The 23,893-nt window shown below is 43.5% G+C and overlaps 1 protein-coding gene across 1 annotated transcript in view; it reads right to left on the bottom strand.

Moving 5' to 3' along the window:
* Positions 1–23,893, bottom strand: part of CHCHD3 (coiled-coil-helix-coiled-coil-helix domain containing 3) — a 140,930-nt gene that overhangs the window by 42,709 nt on the left and 74,328 nt on the right. The window contains exon 5 of the mRNA XM_084205887.1: positions 13,482–13,565. Coding sequence (XP_084062013.1) covers positions 13,482–13,565 — 84 coding nt within the window. The remainder of the gene's footprint in view (positions 1–13,481; positions 13,566–23,893) is intronic.

Genomic DNA, 23,893 nt, shown 5'->3' with positions numbered 1-23,893 from the left:
TATTTCAGTCTAACCCAGAACAGTCCCCAATATTCAGTTTTAAGCTGCATTTTGCAGTTTCACTGCACTGCACAGCAAATCCACGTGAAACAGGAGCTGCCCGATCTGAAAAACAACAATTCCTCATCTTAAAAGTTGGAATCTGATCCAAAAAGGGAAGTAGGATGCACACATGGCAGACAAGGAGTGCCAGAAATGAGTAAATAACCATTCAAAATCACGCCCTCACAAGTTGCTGAATAAAAGGAACAGGGAAAGATTGCACATTTGAACTCATGTCTCTGGATAATGAATTGTGTGCTGCCTCCTTGGACAGGATTTATCAGAGAATTCACTCAATATCTGGATGGTTCCACTGCTCTTCTCTTGCCTGCTGAAAGTGAGGCAGTGAAAAAATGGGGAATTTCCCAAGGGATGAAACAGCAGCAGTTCCATGAAGCCCTGGGATGGAATTCCCAGAGAAGCTGTGGCTGCCCCTGGATTCTGGAAGTGTCCAAGGCCAGGCTGGACAGGGCTTGGAGCACCCTGGGATGGTGGAAGGGTCCCTGGGTGGGAACTGGATGAGCTTTAAGGTCTTTTCCAACCCAAACCATTCTGATTCCACGATTCTCTGAACTCCTGAAATCCACAAGAAGCTTGGCATGAACAGATATCAGAGCTGGCATGGAACAAAAATGATCTGCAGTGCTTTTAAAAACACATATGGTAGCAAACAACAGAAAATATTCTGCATTATTGTCTCAGTCTGTGGGAAACAGAGAATATCTTCTCTGGGATTAAAGTTGATAAATTAATAGACAGTTTTTGTTGCAGAAAAAAAATCTCTGAACCAGATTAAAGTGTACCAGATGTGGAAAAGGTAAGACACTGAAAACAATGATAACTCTCTTCTGAGAATCAGACAAATGTTTGAACTCCTCTGCCAGGGTTCATTAGGATTTGCTTCCTAATTACCACAGCTCTGCTTTGCTGTTTCCCTGTGCACAAATTCCCTGAGGGATTCTGGCCTGCAAAGGGTTAAACTCCCTGACATGGGGAGAAAAATCAAGATTTCTAAAGTGGCAGGAGAGCATCTCCTGCTTTCAAACACTGATTATCCTCCTCTGTTTCCAAAGGCAATGCCTCTGGAGGCCCAGCAATGTGCATGTGAATAGATCTGCACTGAACAGGCCAGCTCTCAGGTATGGAAATGCTCTTTGCTTCCAAAGCAGAGAGATCTGGGCACTTTCATTCCTCCCTGACACACTCAAGGGGCTGAACATGCCATCAGCATTTCTGAATTTAAAAGGGTCATTTCTGTCCCAAACCCCAGCTCTGAGGGGTCAGCCACTTCTGCCATGGCAAATTCCCAATTAAAACCAAGACCAACAATGAGCCCAGCTGAGCAGAGCTGGGCCTATTTCACATCCAGACACAGAACCCACAAAGAGGGTGGAAAAAAGTTCAACCAGAACAAAAAAAAAAAAAAGAGAAGAAACTTCCACCTTGCAAGGATGAGTGTAAAAATGGCACATTATTTTTCCAGGAGGATCTCACAAATACAGAAACTTGATCACGTCTCAAGGAATGGGGGGTCAGAGATTTTAAAGGAAATTTGCAGTGCCCAAGACCAATTGGTTTTGCTCTTTAAAGCAAAAATTTGGCTGCAAAGAAGTTGTCACTAGGCTTGTCACCAAGTCCATTACTCTGATTTTCTCTCTTCTCTCCTATTTTCTGCCATTTTCTTCCTAAAACTCCCTCTAATCATCTTTCATGACAGAGTTCCTTCTCCCAGTTTTAAATTCCTTGTTTTAGTTTCAAGGGAGTTTCACAGAAAAATGCAGAATTTTGCTTTTTGTAGTGAATTCTCAGGGCAGAAGAAAAACCTTTATTTAAACTTTCATTCCTGTGGCCAAGCCTGGCCAAAGGTGGGATCTGTGTCACAAATAATGTCAGAGAGAGCTGGTGCAGCTCTCTTCTCTGTGCACCAAAAGCCCAGGATTCTGGTTAAGCTCTCACTGTGGCCAGACTCTCCCTGATTTTGAGGATGTTGCCAATGGACACAGCCACTCCTGGGCAGGGCTTGACCTCCTGCACATGAAAAGCACAACAAAATGAGGTGAAAAAATGATAAACCCAGAGCAGGACGTGGTGCAGAGCCCAGATCTCCTCAGGCATTGTAAAAGCTGCATCCTTTCCACAAAGCTTTCCCCAAACCCAGCATCCTCTGTGCTTACATTACAGAAACAAAAATTAAATCTCTTTTTTTTTTCCTGTAACACAACAGTGAACCAGCAAAATTCATCTGGAAAAAGCTGGGGTTAAGTCACAGCTTATTGTTCATAAACCTAAATGGGCTTCCCAAAAATCCATTGCTACCAGATGTCAGTGGTCCATCTCCAGCTCCTCTGGCTGCACAGATCCCTCTCTCCCACTGAAGGCTAAGCTATTAATAAATTGTTTTTCAACTTAGATTGGATTGATCATTTATTTTCAAAATCCCTTTTCCCATCATTTACTCATTACCCGCCTCCTCTTGATGTAAGAGGACATTTATTGCCTTCTGCATTTATTGTGCTGGCAAACAGAAACTCTGAGCAGCATTTCCTGGGGATTCTCTAATTTATCTATCAGTTATGGGACTGGACTATTTTTAGGGGCAGGAAAAATTAAAATATCACTCAGAGTGACAGCAGTGAAAATGAAGGCAGTGAGTCTTCCTGTAATAAAGGAAGAGTGCTCCTATGATTCCATGATTTCAGCCATTGGGTTTGCAGGATTATTTACAATTTTAAAAAAAGTCATAATTTCTCAGAAACATTATTGTTTTCCAATGAGAATAATTACTAACTAATGCTTAAGCAAAAAGGGACTGCTTTCCTCTAATCATAAAATCATTCAGGTTGGAAAACCCCTCTGAGGTCATCCAGTCCAACCATTCCCAGCCCTGCCAAGGCCATCAGTGCTCATGTCCCCAAGTGCCACATCCACAGGGCTCTGAAATCCCTCCAGGGATGGAGACTCCAGCCCTGCCAGGGTGGGCAGCCCCTTCCAGGAAGGAATTGTCCCAAAATCCCCCCTGAGGCTGCCCTGGCCCAGCCTGAGGCCGTTCCCTCTGCTCCTGTCCCTGTTCCCTGGAGCACAGCCCGACCCCCCCGGCTGTCCCCTCCTGGCAGGGACTTGTGCAGAGCCACAAGGGCCCCCTGAGCCTCCTCTGCTCCAGGCTCAGCCCCTGCCCAGCTCCCTCAGCCCCTCCTGGTTCCCCAGACCCTTCCCAGCTCCCCCAGCCCCTCCTGGTTCCCCAGACCCTTCCCAGCTCCATTCCTGGACCCTCTCCAGCCCCTCCAGGTCCTTCCTGCCCTGAGGAGCTCAGCACTGACCCCAAGGTTCCAGGGGGTCCCTCAGCAGTGCCAGCTCAGGGCACAGTCCCTTCCCTGACCCTGCTGGCCACTCCATCCCTGCTCAAATCCAGGTACCAGCAGCCTCCTGCCCCCCTGGGCACACCTGGGGATGCCCAGCAGCTGGCACCAGCACCCCCAGGGACATTTCTCCAGGCTCAGCCCCTTCCCAGCTCCCTGACCCCTCCTGCTTCTCCAAACCCTTCCCCAGCTCTGTTCCCTTCCCTGGACCTGCTCCAGCCCCTCTGATCTGAGCTCCCTCAGCAGGGCCAGCACAGGGAAATGGTCACTTCAATTCAGAGTTGTAATCATTTCTAATTATGTTAGCTCAATTAAGAAATCCTCCCTAAGGGTTGCTTTAATCCAACATTAACTTAGCACAGTATTTGTTCCCAAACTTCAGCCTGTGATGGGAAGATGGTGGGAGGAGAGAACAGACCTGGGTGAAGCAAAAGCTGCTTATTCATTAACTCCCCATATGTTAAAACATTTTGCCATATCCTATGTAAAGTGATAAACACAGCTTTTAACATTCAAAAAATTCCTTCAGTTTGGTCCTTTTTGCCTGTTTAAAACGCTTCCCTCGCGTGACAGCTTTCTGCTGCTCTGTAAGGAGGAGAAGGGGAAAAGCTCAGATGAAACTACACTCAAAAAAAACCCCCACAATCACCAGGGGGGCAGAGGAAATGCTGGAATTTTGACTCAAAAAGTGACAGGTGATGGATAAACTTGGCTTCACTGGGATTTCACCATCCCAGGCTGTAGGGGCAGCCCCAGCTGCTCTGGCAATCCCTTCCCAAAATCCCACCCCAGTCTCCCTCTCCCAGGGAATTCCCTCCATTCCCAGCTCTCCCAGCCTGGCATTGGATCCATCTCCTCTCCAAGACATTCCTGGCCCCAGGGGCTTCACTTGGAATCTCAGGAAACCATGAAGGGTCTCCCTTCCCTTCTCCTCTCTTTTCTCTCCCCATTTTCCATCAAAATCCCTGGGGATGGATTCTGAGTGTCCCAAATCCCAGAGTCCCAGAGCAGTTTGGGTGGGAAGGGAGCTCAAAGCTCATTCCAGGGACACCTCCCCTATCCCAGGGTGCTCCAATCCTTCCTTGGACACTGCAGGGATGCAGGGGCAGCCCCAGCTGCTCTGGCAATCCCAGCCCAGGCAGGAATTCCTCATTGCCAAGATCCCATCCATGGCTGCCCTCTGGCAGTGGGAGCCATTCCCTGGGTGCTGTCCCTGCAGGCCTTGTCCCCAGTCCCTCTGCAGCTCTCCTGGAACCCCTGCACGCCCTGGAATGTTCTGGATCCTTCTCCTCTCAGGGCTGAGCATTCCCAGATTGTTTGGAGCACCCTGGGACAGTGGAAGGTGTCCCTGCACATGGCAGGGGGTGGAGCTGGATGAGCTTTTAGGTGCCTTCCAATCCAAATTAATCTATGATTCTATAATCACACAGGCTCTGAGTTATCACTTTCCATCCAGATACCATCACCCCTTGTGCTGATTCTTCCAAAATAAAAACATGGAATTATGTCATCTTTTTCTCTGAACTGAAACTACAAAATAATCAGAAAAACCTTTTTTTTTTTTTTTTTTTTTTTTTTTTGCACATGCTGGAGAAATAAAAAAACTGCAACAACCTGTATGAAACTGTGGTTCCACATTAAAATGATCAGGTGTCTTAGTGAACAGCAGGAAAAATCCTGGAATATTGGTTATCCCAGGGTTTTTTTGTTCTCTATAAAGACACACACAGATAATGCAAAATAATCCATATACAAACATTTAGGGAAACATCAATAGCTGCTATTCAGCGTGGAACAACTCCTCATTTTGTTATTAAGCAGCATTTCAGCCTTGCTATTGATTGGATATGTGATAGTGAAAGATGAGACTGAAGCAGGTATTTTTCATGGCAAACATGAAACTCTGCATTTTCGGTGCACTTGGGGGAAAAATGCATGGCTGAGGTGTGTGTTTGATAATAAACATCTTAGCTATTTAGTCAGAGAGGGTAAATAGAAGATTATGAGGAGGAAAAAAATGAAATCAAGGCTGAGACCCAATTGTTCAGAATAATGATTGTGGCTGGGTAAGATATGAAGGAAGAGCATTAAATCCAACACTCCAGCCTGGGCTGTCAATCAGGTGCAGGTTTCAGGTATTGTAATTGGTAGCAAGTTTCCTAATCTCAACCTGCCAGGCAAGAAGCAATTCAACAAAAGCTCTGTCCCCCAAACAGAATGAAATCTGAAAAGAGGAATTTTCTAATGTTGGCAAGATCACTGGGTGGGTTGACAGCTTTATTATGCTAAACTGACAAAAACATTACGTTCTGGTCAGTGCTAAAAAGGGTGGTTTTTCAGGAGCAATGTGGAAATACAAAGCACTGGGAAAGTCTGATGAACTCCTACTTTTATCTCCCTGGTGCAGCACATCAGCTGAGACACAGAAAAGTCTCTTGGCCCAAGCACAAAATGAGAAATTAATATATCTTGATTTTCTCCTCGGGTTTCCCACCACAGCGATTTGGGAGAGCTGCAAGAAGTCACAGTGGCAGCTGAATATCCATTTAAAAAGGAAAAGGCCCCACTAACTTCACAGAAATAACACAATTCATTAACAATGAGATGATATGGCAGTCAGTGGAATTCATCACATGGAAGCTGTAATGTATTTTATTGCTTCTATTGGAAAAGTGCTTGGAAATGGAGTTAAAGTATTGACTCTGTGTGTGTGGGTGCATATATACATTTATTTATTTGATACAGAAAGAGAAATAGAGCCAGGCAAATAGAAACAGGACACAAATACCAAGAGAATCTCAAAAATAGGAGCAGAGTGGGAATGATGGAACCATTTTCTTTCAAACCACGCATATTTAGGGAATATTGGAGTAATTCCATGCCTTGATGGGAACAAGAACACCAGGTTTGTTGAGCTGTCCCTGCCTCTTCCCTAAGTGCTCATCAGCCAAAATAATTTCCTACTTGGCTGGATCCAGCCTCAAGTCTCCAAACATGCACCTACATCCCTGCTAGTTGGCTTTGGAACGTGTGAAGGAATGCACACAAATGTGGGGAGAGTAAACATGTTTGCTCTGGCAAATACAGACTTCTAAACACTCTGAGAGGTGAGAGCAGAATCATCCTCTGCTCATGGAATTCTCCCTGCTACAGCTACGTGAGATCACCAAGAGTAAACACACTGATAACTGAACACAAATAGAAACAACAACAAAAAAAACAACTTTAAATTGCTAAATTACCTTGTAGGGAATGAAAATGTTTGTGGTTATTATCCTGCCTTGTACCAGTCCCCCCTCTGTTATCTCCATCTTACAAACTCCACTTTACAAAAAGCCCAGCAAACAGCTTCTGATTACTGAGTTATTGAGATCTGAAAAGGCAAACAAGGCTCTGAAGCATCTGAACAAATGTGGGGCTGGCATTGCTGGCACCTGAGCACTTGTGCTGATGAGAAACTCCCACAAAAGCCAATTTCTGGCTGGGAAGCTGCAGATCAGCTCCTCAGCTCAGCACTGGGGCTATCACTGCAGAGCATGTTGGGCCATCCTAAGCCTTGAATAGAAAAAGAAGAGATCATTAAGTTATAATTTCCCCACACAATTGGTATAAGCATTTCCTACCAACAGGATTAGGATGAATACAAGATCCCAGAATAAAGCTGCTCAGCAGTGAGGATGGCAGTTTAGTGTCTAGTAAATTTGATTTCTCTGAAAATCCTGACACATCATAATAGCAAAATCCTATTTACTGTAGCAAGCAGGATGGATAATACCATTTAACACCTGGGATAGAATGTGCCATCAGCTCAGAGCTTTGTGCTCTGTGTGCTCATCTTACCTTAAGGTTAATGCTCCTTGACAGCCTCCATGGAAAGTAGAATCCCCAAATTAAGTGCAGAGCTTGGGATTTGCAAATCCTTCCTCAACGTTTAAGGCGGGGGGAAAACGGGTGCAGAGAAGTGGATCAACATTTCCTGAACTCAGTGTCTGCATCCCAGGCTGGGACCTGGCACTGAGCCCTCTGTGGGGACAACTGTCCCCACACAAAAGCCACCACAAGGCTGTGTGGGGGCTGTGGAATGGGGCAAGAGCTGTCAGAGCAGTGAGTCCTGGGCTGTCAAATGTGTGCTGAATCCAGAGTAACTCTGAAACCTCCAAATTCCCACAGAATGGCAGAATTGTGGGATTGTTTGGGTTGGAAAAGCCCTCTGAGATCATCAAGGCCACCAAGAGCCATGTCCCCAAGTGCCACATCTTCAAGTTGTTTAAATCCCTCCAGGGATGGAGACTCCAGCCCTGCCAGGACTGGTGAGCCCTTTTAGGACAGGAATTTTCCCAATTTCCAAACCTGCCCTTGCCCAGCCTGAGGCCGTTCCCTCTGCTCCTGTCCCTGTCCCTGGAGCACAGCCCGACCCCCCGGCTGTCCCCTCCTGGCAGGGACTTGTGCAGAGCCACAAGGGCCCCCTGAGCCTCCTTTGCTCCAGGCTCAGCCCCTGCCCAGCTCCCTCAGCCCCTCCTGGTTCCCCAGACCCTTCCCAGCTCCCTCAGCCCCTCCTGGTTCCCCAGACCCTTCCCAGCTCCCTCAGCCCCTCCTGGTTCCCCAGACCCTTCCCAGCTCCCCCAGCCCCTCCTGGTTCCCCAGACCCTTCCCAGCTCCCCCAGCCCCTCCTGGTTCTCCAGACCCTTCCCAGCTCCCTCAGCCCCTCCTGGTTCCCCAGACCCTTCCCAGCTCCATTCCCTGGACCCTCTCCAGCCCCTCCAGGTCCTTCCTGCCCTGAGGAGCTCAGCACTGACCCCAAGGTTCCAGGGGTCCCTCAGCAGTGCCAGCTCAGGGCACAGTCCCTTCCCTGACCCTGCTGGCCACTCCATCCCTGCTCAAATCCAGGTGCCAGCGGCCTCCTGCCCCCCTGGGCACACCTGGGGATGCCCAGCCGCTGGCACCAGCACCCCAGGGACGTTTCCAGCCCCTCTGGCCCAGCCTGTGCAGCTCCATGGGGTTGGTGGGACCCAAGGGCAGGAGGAGGAGCAGCCCCAGGCCCCAGTTCAGGTTCACTCAGACACTGCTCCAGCCATGTCCGCTGTCACTGTCACATTTTCTGAAAAATCCCTTCCTGGCAGGGACTTGTGCAGAGCCACAAGGTCCCCCCTGAGCCTCCTTTGCTCAGGCTCAGCCCCTTCCCAGCTCTCTGAGCCAGCCCTCAGATTCCTGCTCCAGGATAATCCTATTACCTCACCTCACAAGCACATTCACACCAAACTGCTCAACATTTAAAAGTATTTCTAGGAGCACAGAAACTTGGCTCCAGTGGAAAATATTATGATTAATATGGGGATCCATATCTTGCTCATTCCCACTGATAAACTAAGTAGTTGTGTCATACAGCAGGGTATTAAAATTAATTTCCTTCTGCTCCCATGACTTGGGGCAGGATTCTCCTAATGATGCATATTAGCATTAGGAAGCAGTGCAACATGAAAATAGCTGGGTTTGCTGGAGGAAATTGGAACTGGGGAGTCCCATCAGTCTCAGAGCCAGAGCAGGAGCAGACACAGCTCACTGAGTGTCTGTGTGATGCCAAAACCACGGCAAGAACCAGGAGAGGGTCATGTGCCCTTCATAAAAATGTTGTAAGGCAAAAGCAAAGGGGTGAAGGAAAACTGGGATGTCAGCTGCTCTGCATGGAAATTGTGTGCAAGTGCTGATGGGGAATGGAAGCTGCAGAGCAAAGGGACACTGGAGATGCAGAGCTGGTTATGAATAAAATCTATGGACACTGGGGCTTGGGACTGGCACTGAAACCAGGCAAAAATACTGCACCTCTCCACTGGGATTAGAGGGACAAGAGAATTGTATTTGGGTTGCCCCCAGATGTAAGAAGGAATGATGAATCTGACTCCATGCTCTCAGAAGACTGATTTATTATTTTATGATACTATATTATATTAAATAATGCTAAACTAAACTGTACTAAAGAATACAGAAAGGAGAGACAGAAGGCTACAAAGATAATAATGAAAACTCCTGACTCCTTCCAGAGCCCTGACACAGCTTGGCACTGATTGGCAACTGAGTCAAAACAATTCACAGAAACCAATGAAACAATCACCTGTGGGTAAACAATCCCCAACCACATTCCAAAGCAGCAAAACACAGCAGAAGCAAATCAGATAATATTGTTTTCCTTTTTCTCTGAGGTTTCTCAGCTTCCCAGGAGAAAAAATCCTGGGCAAATGGATATTTCCATAAAATTTGACTGTCACATAAGAGAGTGAAGAAATGAACAACTTTCTGTTTAAACACCAGAAGAAACAGCTTCAGCTACAGGGAAGTGCATGAGTAAGGACAGACAGAGATCCTGAGCTCTGGCACACAGGGTAGGGATGGCCTTCCTGGAAAAAGGGCTCTGATTTCACTCTGGGGCTCTTCTTTATTCCAAAACAAATTTATTTTCACCTTAGAGTGTCAGAGAATGGCTTGGGTTAGAAAAGACCACCAGGATCACCCAGTGCCACCCCTGCCATGGCAGGGTCACCTCCCCCTGTCCCAGGCTGCTCCAGCCCCAGTGTCCAGCCTGGCCTGGGACACTGCAGGGATGCAGGGGCAGCCCCAGCTGCTCTGGCAATCCCAGCCCAGGCAGGAATTCCTCATTGCCAAGATCCCATCCATGGCTGCCCTCTGGCAGTGGGAGCCATTCCCTGGGTGCTGTCCCTGCAGGCCTTGTCCCCAGTCCCTCTGCAGCTCTCCTGGAGCCCCTGCAGGCCCTGGAATGTGCTGGAAGCTCTCCCTGGATCCTTCTCCTCTCCCAGGCTGGCTCCAGCCCTGGAGCAGCTCCATGGATTCCTCTGGGCTCTCTCCAGCAGCTCCAGGTGCTGCTGCTGTGTCCCCAGGGCTGGGGCAGCTCTGCAGGTGGGCTCTCACCTGGGAGTGGCACAGGGACAGAATCCACCCCTCCCAGGCTGCCCCCAGGGGGTTCTGGGTCCCAATGGCCAGGGCATGTCCAGCTTCTCCTTCACCAAAGTCCCCAAGTCCTTTCCCCAGGGCTGCTCCCCATCCTTTTTTCCCCTCAGCCTGGATTTGTGCTTGGACTGCCCTGACCCTTGTGCAGCACCTTGCATTTGCAAATAAATAATTAACACAGTGTGGGGCACAAAAACTCAGTGACTTCAGCACTGTTTTATCTCTGGGTTTTACTGCAGTCAAGAACCACTTTCCTCCCATGGGTGGACAATGAGAAACAGAGACAAATTCCCTTCCAAGCCCCACGTGTGACCACCTAAATCACAGCTGCACACCCCAGTCAGATGCAGAGCAGGGCAAGGTTGTTCTTTAACTGCTTTGTTCAACTCTCTGCTACTGCTCTGCTGCTGTGGAGCATGTAATAACTAATAGCTTATGTGCTATCTTTGACCTAGAAACACTGGCAGCTGGTCGGGGAATTGCTGGGTTTTGGGGAAGTAGCAAAAGGTTTTTAGCACATAAACCAAATTTATGAACAGTTATTCCCCCTGAGAATAGAATTGTTGATGTTTTACTATCACAGCTGTCACTTGTGCACAGTTATTTTGTCCTGTATTAATACCCTGTAAAGGTTGAGCATCTTCCCTCAGTCACTGAAATATTTTATAATTGACAGGCTTCATCTGGCACTGAATATGGATAATTTTCTCCATAAGGAGCCCACTGTGCTGACACTAATCTGTTCTGTTGTCATCTCCCTTTATTATCAACGTCTGCATTGTTTTTTCAGCAGCACTGAAGAACACAAATACGAAGCTACTAATTGAAAAGGCTAAATAATCAAAAAGCCAATTAATCATCGAGATGAGCTCTGACACTGCATGATGCAACAGCCAGAAATACCACACAGGCATAACTGAAGTGTTTTTAAAGTGTGCTTATTTGATGTGGGAATGATCTGAGATTGTAATTAGCATTCTTTGTCACAGGTGACAGACTCAGATTGAACATTTCTTCATCCTGACACGAATTCTCTGAGCTCCACTTGCTCCCAGCCCACCTCCTGTTCCAAAATTCCAGTTCTGCTGAGCAGCCCATGCTCTGTCTCTGTGCACCTTCCACTGAAATCAGGACAAGTTCAGGAACAACAAACCAGCCTCTTTCCATGCTCTGTCATTTCCACACCTATTTTCATCCCAATTTTCAAAACTCCCAGCACAGAAGCTCCCAGGTGACCCCAGGAGGGAAGGTGGGATTGCAGGAGCTGGGACCCCTCTGATTGTCCAGGTTTTCATTCTGAAATCTCCACCTCTCTGAAGAAATTCCAAGTCAGATTTGGAGCACAGAGTTCACTCCTCTCAGAGCTGGAACAGCACTTTTTTTGTGTAGGAGAGAGATGAAAATTCACCTTGATGACAAAGTGGATGACAACTTGGAAAAGCAGAGGATTTAACCTCAGAAATAGGAGTCAGAATGAAAAGACAAGGCTTGGTACCACAGCAACTCCACTCTGAACACAGAGCAAACACCACCCATGGTATAAAACAGGAATTCAAACTCCTTGCTGTAATCCTGGGGATTTCCAAGCCAAACAGAGAAACCAAGAGATGGCAGAATTTCCTATTTCACATCCCCTGGGGGTGGCACTCCAGCAGAACTCAAATGAAGTTATTTAAAGTTCATTATCTCCCTTGCACAGCACAAAAATGTATTTACACACACTGCAGTCTTCACTAACAGGAGCAAGTGACTGGGCCAGTGACCTACATGAATGTGAAAAATGACCAAGAGAAACATCTAAAAAGATGTAAAAGGTAAAAAAAGGTGAAAGAAAAAGCTGTCCAAGGCCCATGGTTTATCAGACACCCTTTGCCATGAATTATTCCACACTAAGACCCCAGAAAAACCCAGTTTGGATAAATTCCCACTGAAGCTTTTTCCTCTAACACCAAGCCAGTTCCTGGAGAAAAAGGAAAGTCTTCTGTGGAGTTTTTTGGTGAAGGATCTTAATTTTTAATTAAAATATATGAAATAATTGTAATGTATGTTTAAATAATGCACCGATTTAGAATCATTAAACTGATTTCCCCTCATCCTTTCAAGCTCTTTTTCATTGCCAAGAACATGGGACTTCATTAATGTCATCTTCACAAAGGGAGGACAAAACACAGACACGGTATCGGATGTAGCCTCGATTTAAAATATTCATTAAGACCAATTACACACCCTGATCATTTATGCAACATGTCCTTCCTCCTAATCCACAAAAACAAGGGCTTTTCTTCTGGCCTGCTAAGCTGCATCAGTGAATATGTATCTTCTTAATCATTTTCACAAGCAACTAACAGAAAAAAATCTGAATTAATCACCAATATATAAGCTCAGGAAGAAGGCAGAGGGCTAAAGGAGGGAAATGTATTCAGGCTGGAGGTTACAACCAACCTGGGAGCCAGGAAATGATGACAGCAGTAATTATTTGAAATTAACATCCTATAAAATAATAGCCTGGAAAGAACAGGAATGTTAACAGCAATATGTTAAGGCACTGTAAGCAAGTCCCACAGCTTCCCAAGCTGCTCTCTACAGTTTAATTTCAAGTCTGTGATGAGATAAAGACACAGAAGTGCCTTTTAAACATGGTATAAACTTGGAATTAAAATTAAACTCTCCATGTACTGATGGAGGAATCACTAATTCCACCCACTGAAAGCAGAAATTCGCTATGTCCCTTCACACTTCACTTTTTTGTTGTTGTTGTTATTTTAATTTAAATTATTTTACTTGGTGACACTTCTTCATTTCCACTGGCTCTTCATCAGCGTTGGTATAAAATAACCTCATTATTTCATTTTTCTGTCTGTAATTACCATGACAGATGAAATCCCACAGTGAATGTGAGAACTTTGTTAGGAAAGAAAACAAATATTCTCCCATCAAACCTTCCACCTTGTCAATATTAAGCCAGAAACAGCAGCAGCAATACAAAAATAACCCCTCTGGCCAGAATTTTAATCTTTATCTCTTTAAAAAAGTCATCTTGTAAATATAACCAGGAGCAGAAATGAACAGAAAGTGCAAAAAAGGGGGGAAAATGTTCATTAAAAGGAGAAAAAAATGTTTTACCCTCTCTTCCAGCCGAGCCAGCTGCTCTTTGTAGTAGGCATCATGTTTCCTCAGCTCCCTGTCCTTCTCTTCCAGCTGCCTGGCCTAAAAAAAAGGAACAGAATAATAAAAATACTGAATCAAGGATATTATCCATAGTTCTGGGCTTTTTCCTCCCCTCCTCAAAAGCTCTGCCCAAGTTTGCCCAAATGGATTTGGAACCATCACCAGAATGCACCAGGCTGGGATTTATTTTTGGTTTTAATTTGAATTAACTTGGCAAATCAGTTCTGAACTTAGGAAAACCTAATTCTAAACAGGTGGATATTTGGGAAAAACAAAATCCTTTTATATATTTGCTAAAAAGTGCATCCAAATCTCTCCTGTTCTGTTTAATTAGGAATCACTCCTCTGGAAACTCCCAGACTGGCTGAAGTATTCACTAAGCTGAAAAACTTGACCTGAAAAACTTGACCACAGGATCACTCCCATGTCCAATGATCTAAAATAATACAGAACAATTTAAAATATTTATCTTTTCAATCCCAATATGACCTGAGTGTTCTTTCAAAAGATACTGCTCCCAGCAAATTGATGGTTTTGGCTTTTCATCTGCAGCATTTCCCATCTTCTAGGATTAAGGGGACTCATTAAAAAATAGAAAATACATTTAAAAAGCACACATGCACAGAGAAATTTATTAAAAATATATAAAGCTCTAAGTCCTGCAGTGTAAATAGCAGACAAGGGATTTTTAACAAGCTATGAAGGATTTAACACCTAAATTATCAGTGCAAATACTTTCTGGGTTCAGCATTTTTTAATAAAATATCTTTAGTGATTAATAATTATCTAATAAAGGTCATTACAACAATTACATCACATATTGTACAGACACAAGACTTGATCCCCTTCATCAAGATCAATTTTTTGGGTTTTTTAGTAAACACCCAAGGAATACATTAAGAAGTTTGGATTTTCCCTTGTTTCATCATTCAATTCCTTACCTTTGCTTCTAGATCCTGAAGCATGTAAAAAAAGGTTAAAATTCAAATTAAATTTATTATTATTATATAATGATGGACAGAAAGAATGCAAAAAAAAACCCACCACAAACCCCTCCATATGCATGTCAGGTGTAGCTGGAAAAATGCAGAAAAGACAATCCCTGATGACCTCCCAGACCCAGTGCTTACAGAACCTCTAAAACTCACTGCAGGTTTTGTGTACCCCCCAAACCATCCTCTCCCAAATACGGATTCATGGACTGGTTTGGGTTGGAAGGGACCTGCAAAATCATCTCATTCCAGCCCCAACACCTTCCACTGTCCCAGGCTGCTCCAAGTTCTGTCCAGCCTGGCCTTGGACACTTCCAAGGATCCACAGCCTCTCTAGAAACTTGTGCCAGAACACCTCATATTCCAGATTTAATATTCCAGATCTCATATTCCAGATTTACTATTCCAGATCTCATATTCCAGATCTAACATTCCATATCTAATATTCCCCATCTTACATTCCATATCTCATATTCCCGATCTGATATTCCATATTTAAAATTCCAGATCTAACATTCCATATCTTATATTCCAGATCTCAGATTCCAGATCTCATATTCCAGATATATTTCATATCTAATATTCCAGATCTCATATTCCAGATGTATTTCATATCTAATATGCTACATCTCATATTCCAGATCTAACATTCCAGATCTCATATGCCAGATTTAATATTCCAGATCTCATATTCCAGATCTAACATTCCATATCTAATATTCCCCATCTTACATTCCATATCTCATATTCCACATCTCATATTCCACATCTCATATTCCATATCTCACATTCCAAATCTCACATTCCAAATCTCATATTCCAGATTTATTTCATATCTAATATTCTACATCTCGTATTCCAGATCTAACATTCCAGATCTCATATTCCAGATCTGATATTCCAAATCTAATATTCCAGATCTAATATTCAATTATCTCATATTCCATATCATATATTCCACAAGTCATATTCCAGATCTAACATTCCATATCTAACATTCCATATCTCATATTGCAGATCTAATACTCCAGATCTAACATTCCATATCTCATATCCCATATATCATATTCCAGATCTCATATTCCATATCTTCAAGGCACCTCCATGGGTACCCAGTGCAAATATTCCATGTGTAACCATCCCATGATCCTCAAAACACAGAAGATCTCCAGAATATTCCTGATGTTCAAAACAGGCCAGTGACAAAGAAAATATATGATTAATATTCCATAAAGCTCAGGAGAACTTAGTTAAGGTTTAGTTCTTACAATCCAATCGTGCTCCCCATGATTCCATCCATGAGCTGGATCTAAAACTGCCTTTGGAAAGACAATGGGATGGAATGAACCCAGGGAAGAACCTCCTGACCAGATTCACTCGCCCCATCTCTGACAGTTCACAGGCACAGCTTTGCAGGGTGTAAAGCCCAACAGGTCAAGGGTACAGCAACAACAGAAGAGACAAAACCTATCCTTATTCTCCAGGATTTAAGCTGAGCTTAATCCTTTTCCTCTGTCTTGCTGTGATCAGGGAACACAGGAACATTTATTCCAAGGCTGTCCCTCGGAATGGAAGATTTTGCTCTGGAAATTTGATTAACTTGGGAAGTTGGGTTGATTTTTGGGTTTGGTTCCCTGTGACACCCCCAAAATAATTAATCATCAAACCAGCTGGATTTTACTATTGTACAGTGACACTGCTCATTGTGCTGATCTGTCACTGATAAAGGAGAAATATTGTATATAAAATACGAAATAATCTGTTTATCCAAAGGCTTGCTTCCCTGTGTTGTGAAAGTAACTGGAAGATTTGGTTAGCAAGTAAGAAAATCAGCAAAAAGGAGTTTCTTCCACCCCTAACACTTGTACAGTAACGCAGACACAGCAAAGTTCAAATGAATTAATAATAAATAAAATTATTCATTTATACAGGAGACTATAAATATGCCAATAGAGGAGAACTGAGTGCCAAAATACAAACCTGTAAAGTAATATTATATTTATGGGGCTGCAGCAACAAGATCCCTGTGAATGTCAATGAGCTGCAAGAAAATAATTAAGAACAGCTATGTTTTCAATTAGCTGAATGCTGCACTTAGGTGAAAATGAGGTACTGGAACAGGTTGGTTGTTTCTTCACAAAAAGTTCTGACAGACAAAACCTTTGCTTGGGTGTTTTCAAACGGAAAACCACCCAAATTTTACAGCCAAACCAGATCACTAACATTAAATACAGGCTCTTCACAATCACAGGGAAATTGGACCAAGATTTAAAGGCCAACCTGGGTTTTGTTTTCAAAAGTAGCAGCTGGATTTGGACAGCACTGGCAGGAGTTGCCACCTTTGGAAAAATGGATTTCTTCCCTACAAAAAAATTCCAGGAATCGACTTGTACCTGACTGCAGGGACACCTGCAGAGCCATCTGGGACAAAACCGAGCTCTGCTCACACTGGATACAACAAAAACATGTTTATTTTGTCCTCCGTGGGGCAGAACAGAGCAAATAAGCAGCTGGTTGAAAATCTATGTTTAATAATTAAATTTTAAAAATAAAATAAAAGGAGTCTGTCACTAGATGCAGCAAGATTCCAAGTGTGTGTGGTCATGAATGGCTATTATTTAAGGTGAGGATAAAAAAATCATTATCAGATGGTTTAATGTAGGTCTGTAGGCAGATTTCAGACTCAGCTCCTGAAGCCTTTGGCAGTCCCAGGTTTGGAGCTGCCCCTCAGCACAGACTCCAAGCTCTAAATTCATTAACATCCCAAAAATTCACAGTGGAACTGCTGAGATGGCTCCAGTTTGGGTTTTTCTGGGAAAAGAATGATCTGATTCAAAAGAAGAGTCCAGTTTGAATTTATAAATTAACATCAGCCAGGTGAAAGTCCCTTGAAGGTCGTGCCTCAGGATCATCTCACCAAATGTCAGGGGATGGGGCAGGTGGACACCAAGGGACTGGTGACCTCCCAAGGCACATCCAAGGATTCCAGACCTGGCATTGAGGCTGGAAGAGCTCCTGTCACATCAGGTTTGTGAGTGAGATTTTCCAAAGGAAATGCTGACCACAGCAACGAGGGCTCCTCTCCTGGGAAAGCCCACATGGAACATCTGCAGGTTTTGGGATGAGCCTGAAGGAAAAAGGAATGGATTAAAAGTTAAAGAAGTGGTGGCAGCTCCCTAAGCACCATCCCACAGGAGATCTGCTGGCAGCTCAGGATGGGTGGGATGCACCAGAACAAGAGAAATCTCAAAACATCATCTTCATCATCTTCTCCAAACATGATCTTCTCAACGCATCATCTTCTCCAAACATGATCTTCTCAAAACACCATCTTCTCCAAACATGATCTAAAAACATCACCCTCTCAAAACACCATCTTCTCCAAACATGATCTTCTCAACATATCATCTTCTCCAAACATGATCTTCTCAACGCATCATCTTCTCCAAACATGATCTTCTCCAAACATGATCTCCAAACATCAACCTCTCAAAACATCATCTTCTCCAAACATGATCTTCTCAAAACATCATCTTCTGAAAAGATCATCCTCTCAAAACAACATGATCTTCCTCTACCACATTGTTGGAGGTTTTCCATGTCTTTTCCTGCCTGAGGTTCACTGGATGAGCATATCTATAGGTTAGGGCTAGGTGTGAATTCCAGAGCTGGGAATTCAGGTCCAGGCAGTGAGTGTCACATTGTAAAACAATTTTTTGGGCATTTCATAAATCATGGTTTGGGCTGGAAGGGCCCTTAAGAATCATGTCCCAAATCCCTGCACAAGCAGTGACATCTTCAACTCCATCAGGCTGCTCAGAGCCCTGTCCAGGTGACCTTGGATGTTTCCAGGGATCTGACATCCACTGAATTCCTCTCCCACTCAGCCAGGTATAGCCCTGTGCCTCCACGTCTGCACACTGATAAAATCAGATGAAGCCTCATTATTTGCATAAATTATTATAATCATTAAACTACTCTCCTCTTCCACTGCATGGAGTGTTCCAAGAAAAATAATTCCCAATTTCCACATTTCATGGATGTTGAATGACCCCAGTTTTAATTTTTAACTTTCTATTTCAGCATATAAATACACTCATACTAAACAGGCAACACCAGGAACTCAGGGGTATTCTTGGGAACAGATGCTGGTCCCTTCCCCCTCAAAGAATTCCTTTTAAATTATCACTATGCACAAAATCATCCCTAAGCACAAAAAAATCATGTGGACACATCACTTGAAAAGAGGGATGTTCATTTCCACTTGTGAAGGTGGAGAATTGTTAGGAATTGGAAATGGCAGCACCAATAATGCATCATAAAACAGAGTCTTTGACAAGTGTAATTAAAACAAGCTTTTGTAATTACCACTAAATGTGCTACAGTACATTTTCTAAAAATAATGAAGTCCTAAAAGAGTGAGTCGAGAAGATAAAAAAGATCATATTGAGAGGAGGAGGCTAATGGAGAAAATTAAAAAATTGAATTTATGAACAAGTAAGGATCTAGTGTAGAACAGAAGATATGACAAGAAACTTCATTTACTGAATCTCATTATAGACCAAAGGAGAAAAACACAAATGTACAAATGCCAAGAAAAGACTTACAGATTCCAATCCTAATGTGAGTCATGGGAATAGGCCCAGGAAAACCCGCAGGAATGTCACTCTCCACCAAGGCAGAAACTCATTGTGGCTGTTGCTCCTGATGCCTTGAGAAGGCTGAGCCAGGACAGAGGCTGGGCAGAGTCCCAGAATAGAGCAGGGATTCATGGAAAGGATCTCCTGCATGGATGCACCTGGGGCAGCAGCAGAGCCCAGCCAGGGCTGCACCCAAGATGAACCAAAATGGCCCCAAAATCCCCGAGCGCTGCCGGGGTCTCTCCCTGGGATCAGCTCTGCTCCATTTGCACCTTGCAGTTCATTGTCCCATCCCAGCTTCAGCCCCTGCAGTCCCACCCTGCTTGTTTTTCTCTCTGCAGCCCACGGGGTTTGTGCTCCTGCCTGAGATTTGGCTCATTTGTCCTTGGTGCCCAGCTGGAGCAGGAATTGTTTTGTCTCCCTGCTCTGTGCACAGAGCTCACCATCCCATAATATGAAGCTCAGACCCACACACCAAAGCAGCACAGAATGTGAAAAATAGAAAAGCTCAAACCTGAGGCATCACCCCAACAAGAGCTTCTGTTATACCAGAATAAAAAGCTGAGCAAGGAAAATCCCAGAATCCCTGAGGCTGGAAGAGCCCTCCCAGCCCACCCAGTCCCAGCTGTGCCCAACCCTCCCCTTGTCCCCAGCCCAGAGCTCTGGGTGCCACCTCCAGGCATTCCTTGGACACCTCCAGGGATGGGGACCCCAAACCCCCCTGGGCAGCCCCTCCAGGATGTGGGACACTGGAGGAGGGGGTTGATGATTTAGGGAGAGCAGGCACAGCCAGAGAGATCCCAGAGGTTTCTGCTCAAACAGGGCCAGGGAAGAGGCCCCAGCTGGCACCCCAGGGCTGCATCCAGCTGGGCTTTGAGAACTTCCCAGCATGGAGACAGAGAAGCTCTGCTGAGCCCTCTTCACCTGCAAGGGACAGGGCTCACTGAGGAGCAGCAGCAGGAGGGAAGTTCTGAGTCACCACTCACTTGAGAGGACCCTGGGTTCTTCCAGCCTGATTTATTTTATGATCCTACCCCAAAACAAGGACAGAACAATCCCACATTTCTACCAAGTGAGCAGAAATGAGCAATTTCAGAACCCCAGCCTGGTTTGGGCTAGAAGAGACTTCCAAGCCTCCAAGACTTCCACCTCATTCCAACCCCTTCCAGCAGCCCAGGTTGCTCTCAGCCCTGTCCAACCCATCCTTGTACGATATCAGCACTAAAGGAAAGCTGCCACTTCTCACCAAACTCCCAAGGAACCATCTGCTTAGCTCAGCTTCAAAACAACAGACTCTGAAGACTTGATTTCCTTGCAAATAAAAATTAAAATACACTCATGACTATTCTAGTGATTAGCAACAGGCAGAAAAGCCTCGTGTTTCCATCCAACCGTGCTTCAAAGGGAAAAGAAATGCTGAGAAAAATCTGAATTACATCTCTGTGTGTCACTGGGAATGAAAGAGAGGCATGACTTATTCCTGAAACTCTATCCATGCTTTTCAGTCAGCCAACACAGTCCAAGGAGATCAAACATTTTAAAGACTATCTGTACTGCTGCCAGGTATTTGTAGCAATTCAAATATTGTCTCTAACCATGGCTGACAGCTTCTGATGTTTCAGTCATATGTCAAATATGGAGTTTTTCACTAAACTGAAAGAAGCAGACTGCTCCACATGAGCCAAAGTGGATAAAAAAGAGCAAGAGGACCGTTATCCTGTAAAATTCAGGGAAAAAACTGCCAGCAAACTGATTTAGGACCGTGTTCTACTTCCATCTTTGTTCTTACACTGCTGTTGTAACAAATCATAAATATTTTTGCCATTTTTTACCCTGTTCAGAATTGATATTAATGGTGATTTTACAGGAATACTTTTCAATTCCTGGATTAAACAACAGAAGGGTAAAAAAAAGTTATTGCTAAGCACAGTCAGCCAATATTTGATGCATTTTCAAACCAAACATGATGTAAAACAAAGCAAAACATAAGGAAGCACCGCCCTTCCAAAAATTCACCACTGAAATCCAAAACCAAACCAGAGAGAAATTTGCACCTCAGTTGCCAAAAATTCAAAGATGTTGAAATTTAAGCTTTCCACCTAGAACTCTCCACTCTTCTGTCCAAACCCCAGCACCATTTATCACCAATGCTGGATTGCCATCATTTCAAAAGCCCCAATTCTCGTGCTCTGTAAACTGAAGATTCAATGGACTGCACAGAAAGAGTGAAATAATTCTTAGGGATGCTGCATTAATAAAAGCAATAAAAATTCACCACCTCATTGAAGCCACTTCAAAGCCAATCTCATCTGGAATCCCACTGAAAACCTCCTGTATTTTGTGTTTATTAGAGGCCTCTCAGCACCAGGGGCCGTTCTCCAGAGTTATTTTCCATCTGTGAATATCTCACTTCTTCTATCAAGTGATTCAAACTCTGCATTCCCTCCCAGCACAAGGTGCCTCACTGCTCAATCTGTGATCCTGAGAACCAATTCCCACTGAAGGCAGAAAGTGAAAATGCCCAAGGAGGGAAATCCTCTCTGGAATAGCAAATAAAAGGACATTTATTGCTGCTCTGCTATTCAAGGGATTGATTTCTGCTCAAGACAAAGAACTGAGTCACTTGTAATTACATCAGGTGTTTCTCAGTTTGAAAGATACAACACAAGCAGAACCTTCATCTTTGGATGTTCAAAAAGGCAATAAAAATACAGATATTTGTTGTCTTAAAGGTATTTTAGCTGTGTTTTTTGGAATTTTGATCTTGGTAAATTGAATTCTTCTATTTAGTAATAAACAAACCATCAAAACTCATTGATTCTGTCTCAAATTATGCAGCCATTTTATTTTTCAGAGATTTTTCTATTCAGCTGGAGAATAAAAGAACTGTAACCAGCAGGTAATTTCAGACTGAAGATGTAACTCGGAAACAAATTCATCTTTAAACAGAATATTTGACTTAACAATGAAATTCAGGGATTAGCCAAACCATTGCCAAGGGAAAATAATTTTGATGAACTTTTGGAATGTCCAACTTTCCTCAAAGACCTGTTGGCATTGAGACACACAAAAAAAGTAATGTGGTAAAGAAAATATTTACACTGGTGGTGTGTGAATATATCAAACTAAACATTTATCCCAATTAATAAGTCAGTATTTAGCTCTGTTTCACTTTTTCCAGCACTCTGAAAACTCAATTCAAACAATTAACAGGACAGTTTGCAGTTCTTCACTTTATATCCATAAAATATTTAACTAAGTGTGAAAATCCTAGGTTAATACCACGTAGTTACCAGAATTCTCTAAATTATTACCTACAAACAAAGACCCAGCAAACCCCTGGGAAAGTGGGAGAACACAGCAGGATTTAATGCTCTTTGTATTTTAATTACTAAATTACAACGCTGGTCTTTCAGCATTTTCTTTAAAGATTGAACAACTTATTCTGAAAGAAAAGCACCAGAGAATTATTACCTTGAGTAGAGCAGCTCTGAAAGGGGCTGGGATTGATTTATGCATCGATTATTGGTGAGCATTTCCCTTTTATATAATCCTATAACACGTGTCATTGAATTCCTGTGTCCAACTTCCACTCACTGCACTTTGATTTCTCTTCTCATTTGACTGCAGAGTCTCAGGGGCACAGCCTGGAACTCACTACACATCTGTGCAGTGTTTAACAGAATTATACTTCAAGCTCTGCTGCTGTTTGTGTTATTCTAACAGAAATAAATAATATTCTAAGCACTGAAAATGTTCAAACTGGATGGGAAAAGCTGATTTAATGCAAGACAGGAAGGGAAACAAAGATTGAGCTTTGTGAAGATCATAGTAGAAAAATAAATGACAATAATTTTTTTTTTAGTAAATGATACTAATTTTTGTTTTTAATAAATAACACTCATTTTTGTTTTTAATAAATAACACTCATTTTTGTTTTTAATAAATCCTTGCCCTGTTCAGATGGTGAATGTCTGAGTGTGCCAGGAATTTGGGAATGGGCAACTGAACAAACCCTCAAAGTTATGAATATAATTAAGTAATTGGAGGCAGGAAATACATGGAAGAGAGGGACTGATGCTGACATTTCTATTCCATGCTCTGACATGCCTGTCATGAACATTTACTGACACAACATTTAAAGGGTTTAACACTGCAGGGATTGTTCCAAAAACAGGGCTCTATATGGTTCTACAAAAATGTTTATAAAGTTTAGTGTAGATTTTTGTCACACTTGGAAAGAATAAAGCTGCTGTCCAACAGGATATTCAAAAATAATCCAATAGTACAGAAAATTATTTCTATTAATTCTGGGTATAATTCTTAAGCACAAAAAAAAAAGTAAAGCAAGAAATAAAGAACTTCAATGAAATCCTCAAGGTTTTCATGGAAATTACTGCGTTGAAATGGCCAAAAAGATCAAAGCAGAGATCATGGCAGGTAAAATCCCACAAAGGTTTGGGTTGGGAGGGACCTTTAAGTGCCACTCCTGCCATGGCAGGGACACCTTCCACTACCCCAGGGTGCTCCAAGCTCTGTCCAACCTGGCCTTGGACATTTTCAGGGATGGATCCCATGAGGATGAATGAAAAATAACTTGGAAACAAAAGTCAGCACCAGCCAAGTGAAGCTTTTTTATCCTGACTACAAATCCCCGGAGAAAAACTTGATTTTCATGCAGGAAAAGTCAAGGGAAACTTGTCCCATGTGTTAAAACAGCAAAATAAAAACATGG

This window comes from Fringilla coelebs (assembly GCF_963513975.1).
Source record: "Fringilla coelebs genome assembly, chromosome: 5".
NCBI classification, from domain to species: Eukaryota; Metazoa; Chordata; class Aves; order Passeriformes; family Fringillidae; genus Fringilla; species Fringilla coelebs.
This window is presented reverse-complemented; position numbering and strand designations above follow the sequence as displayed.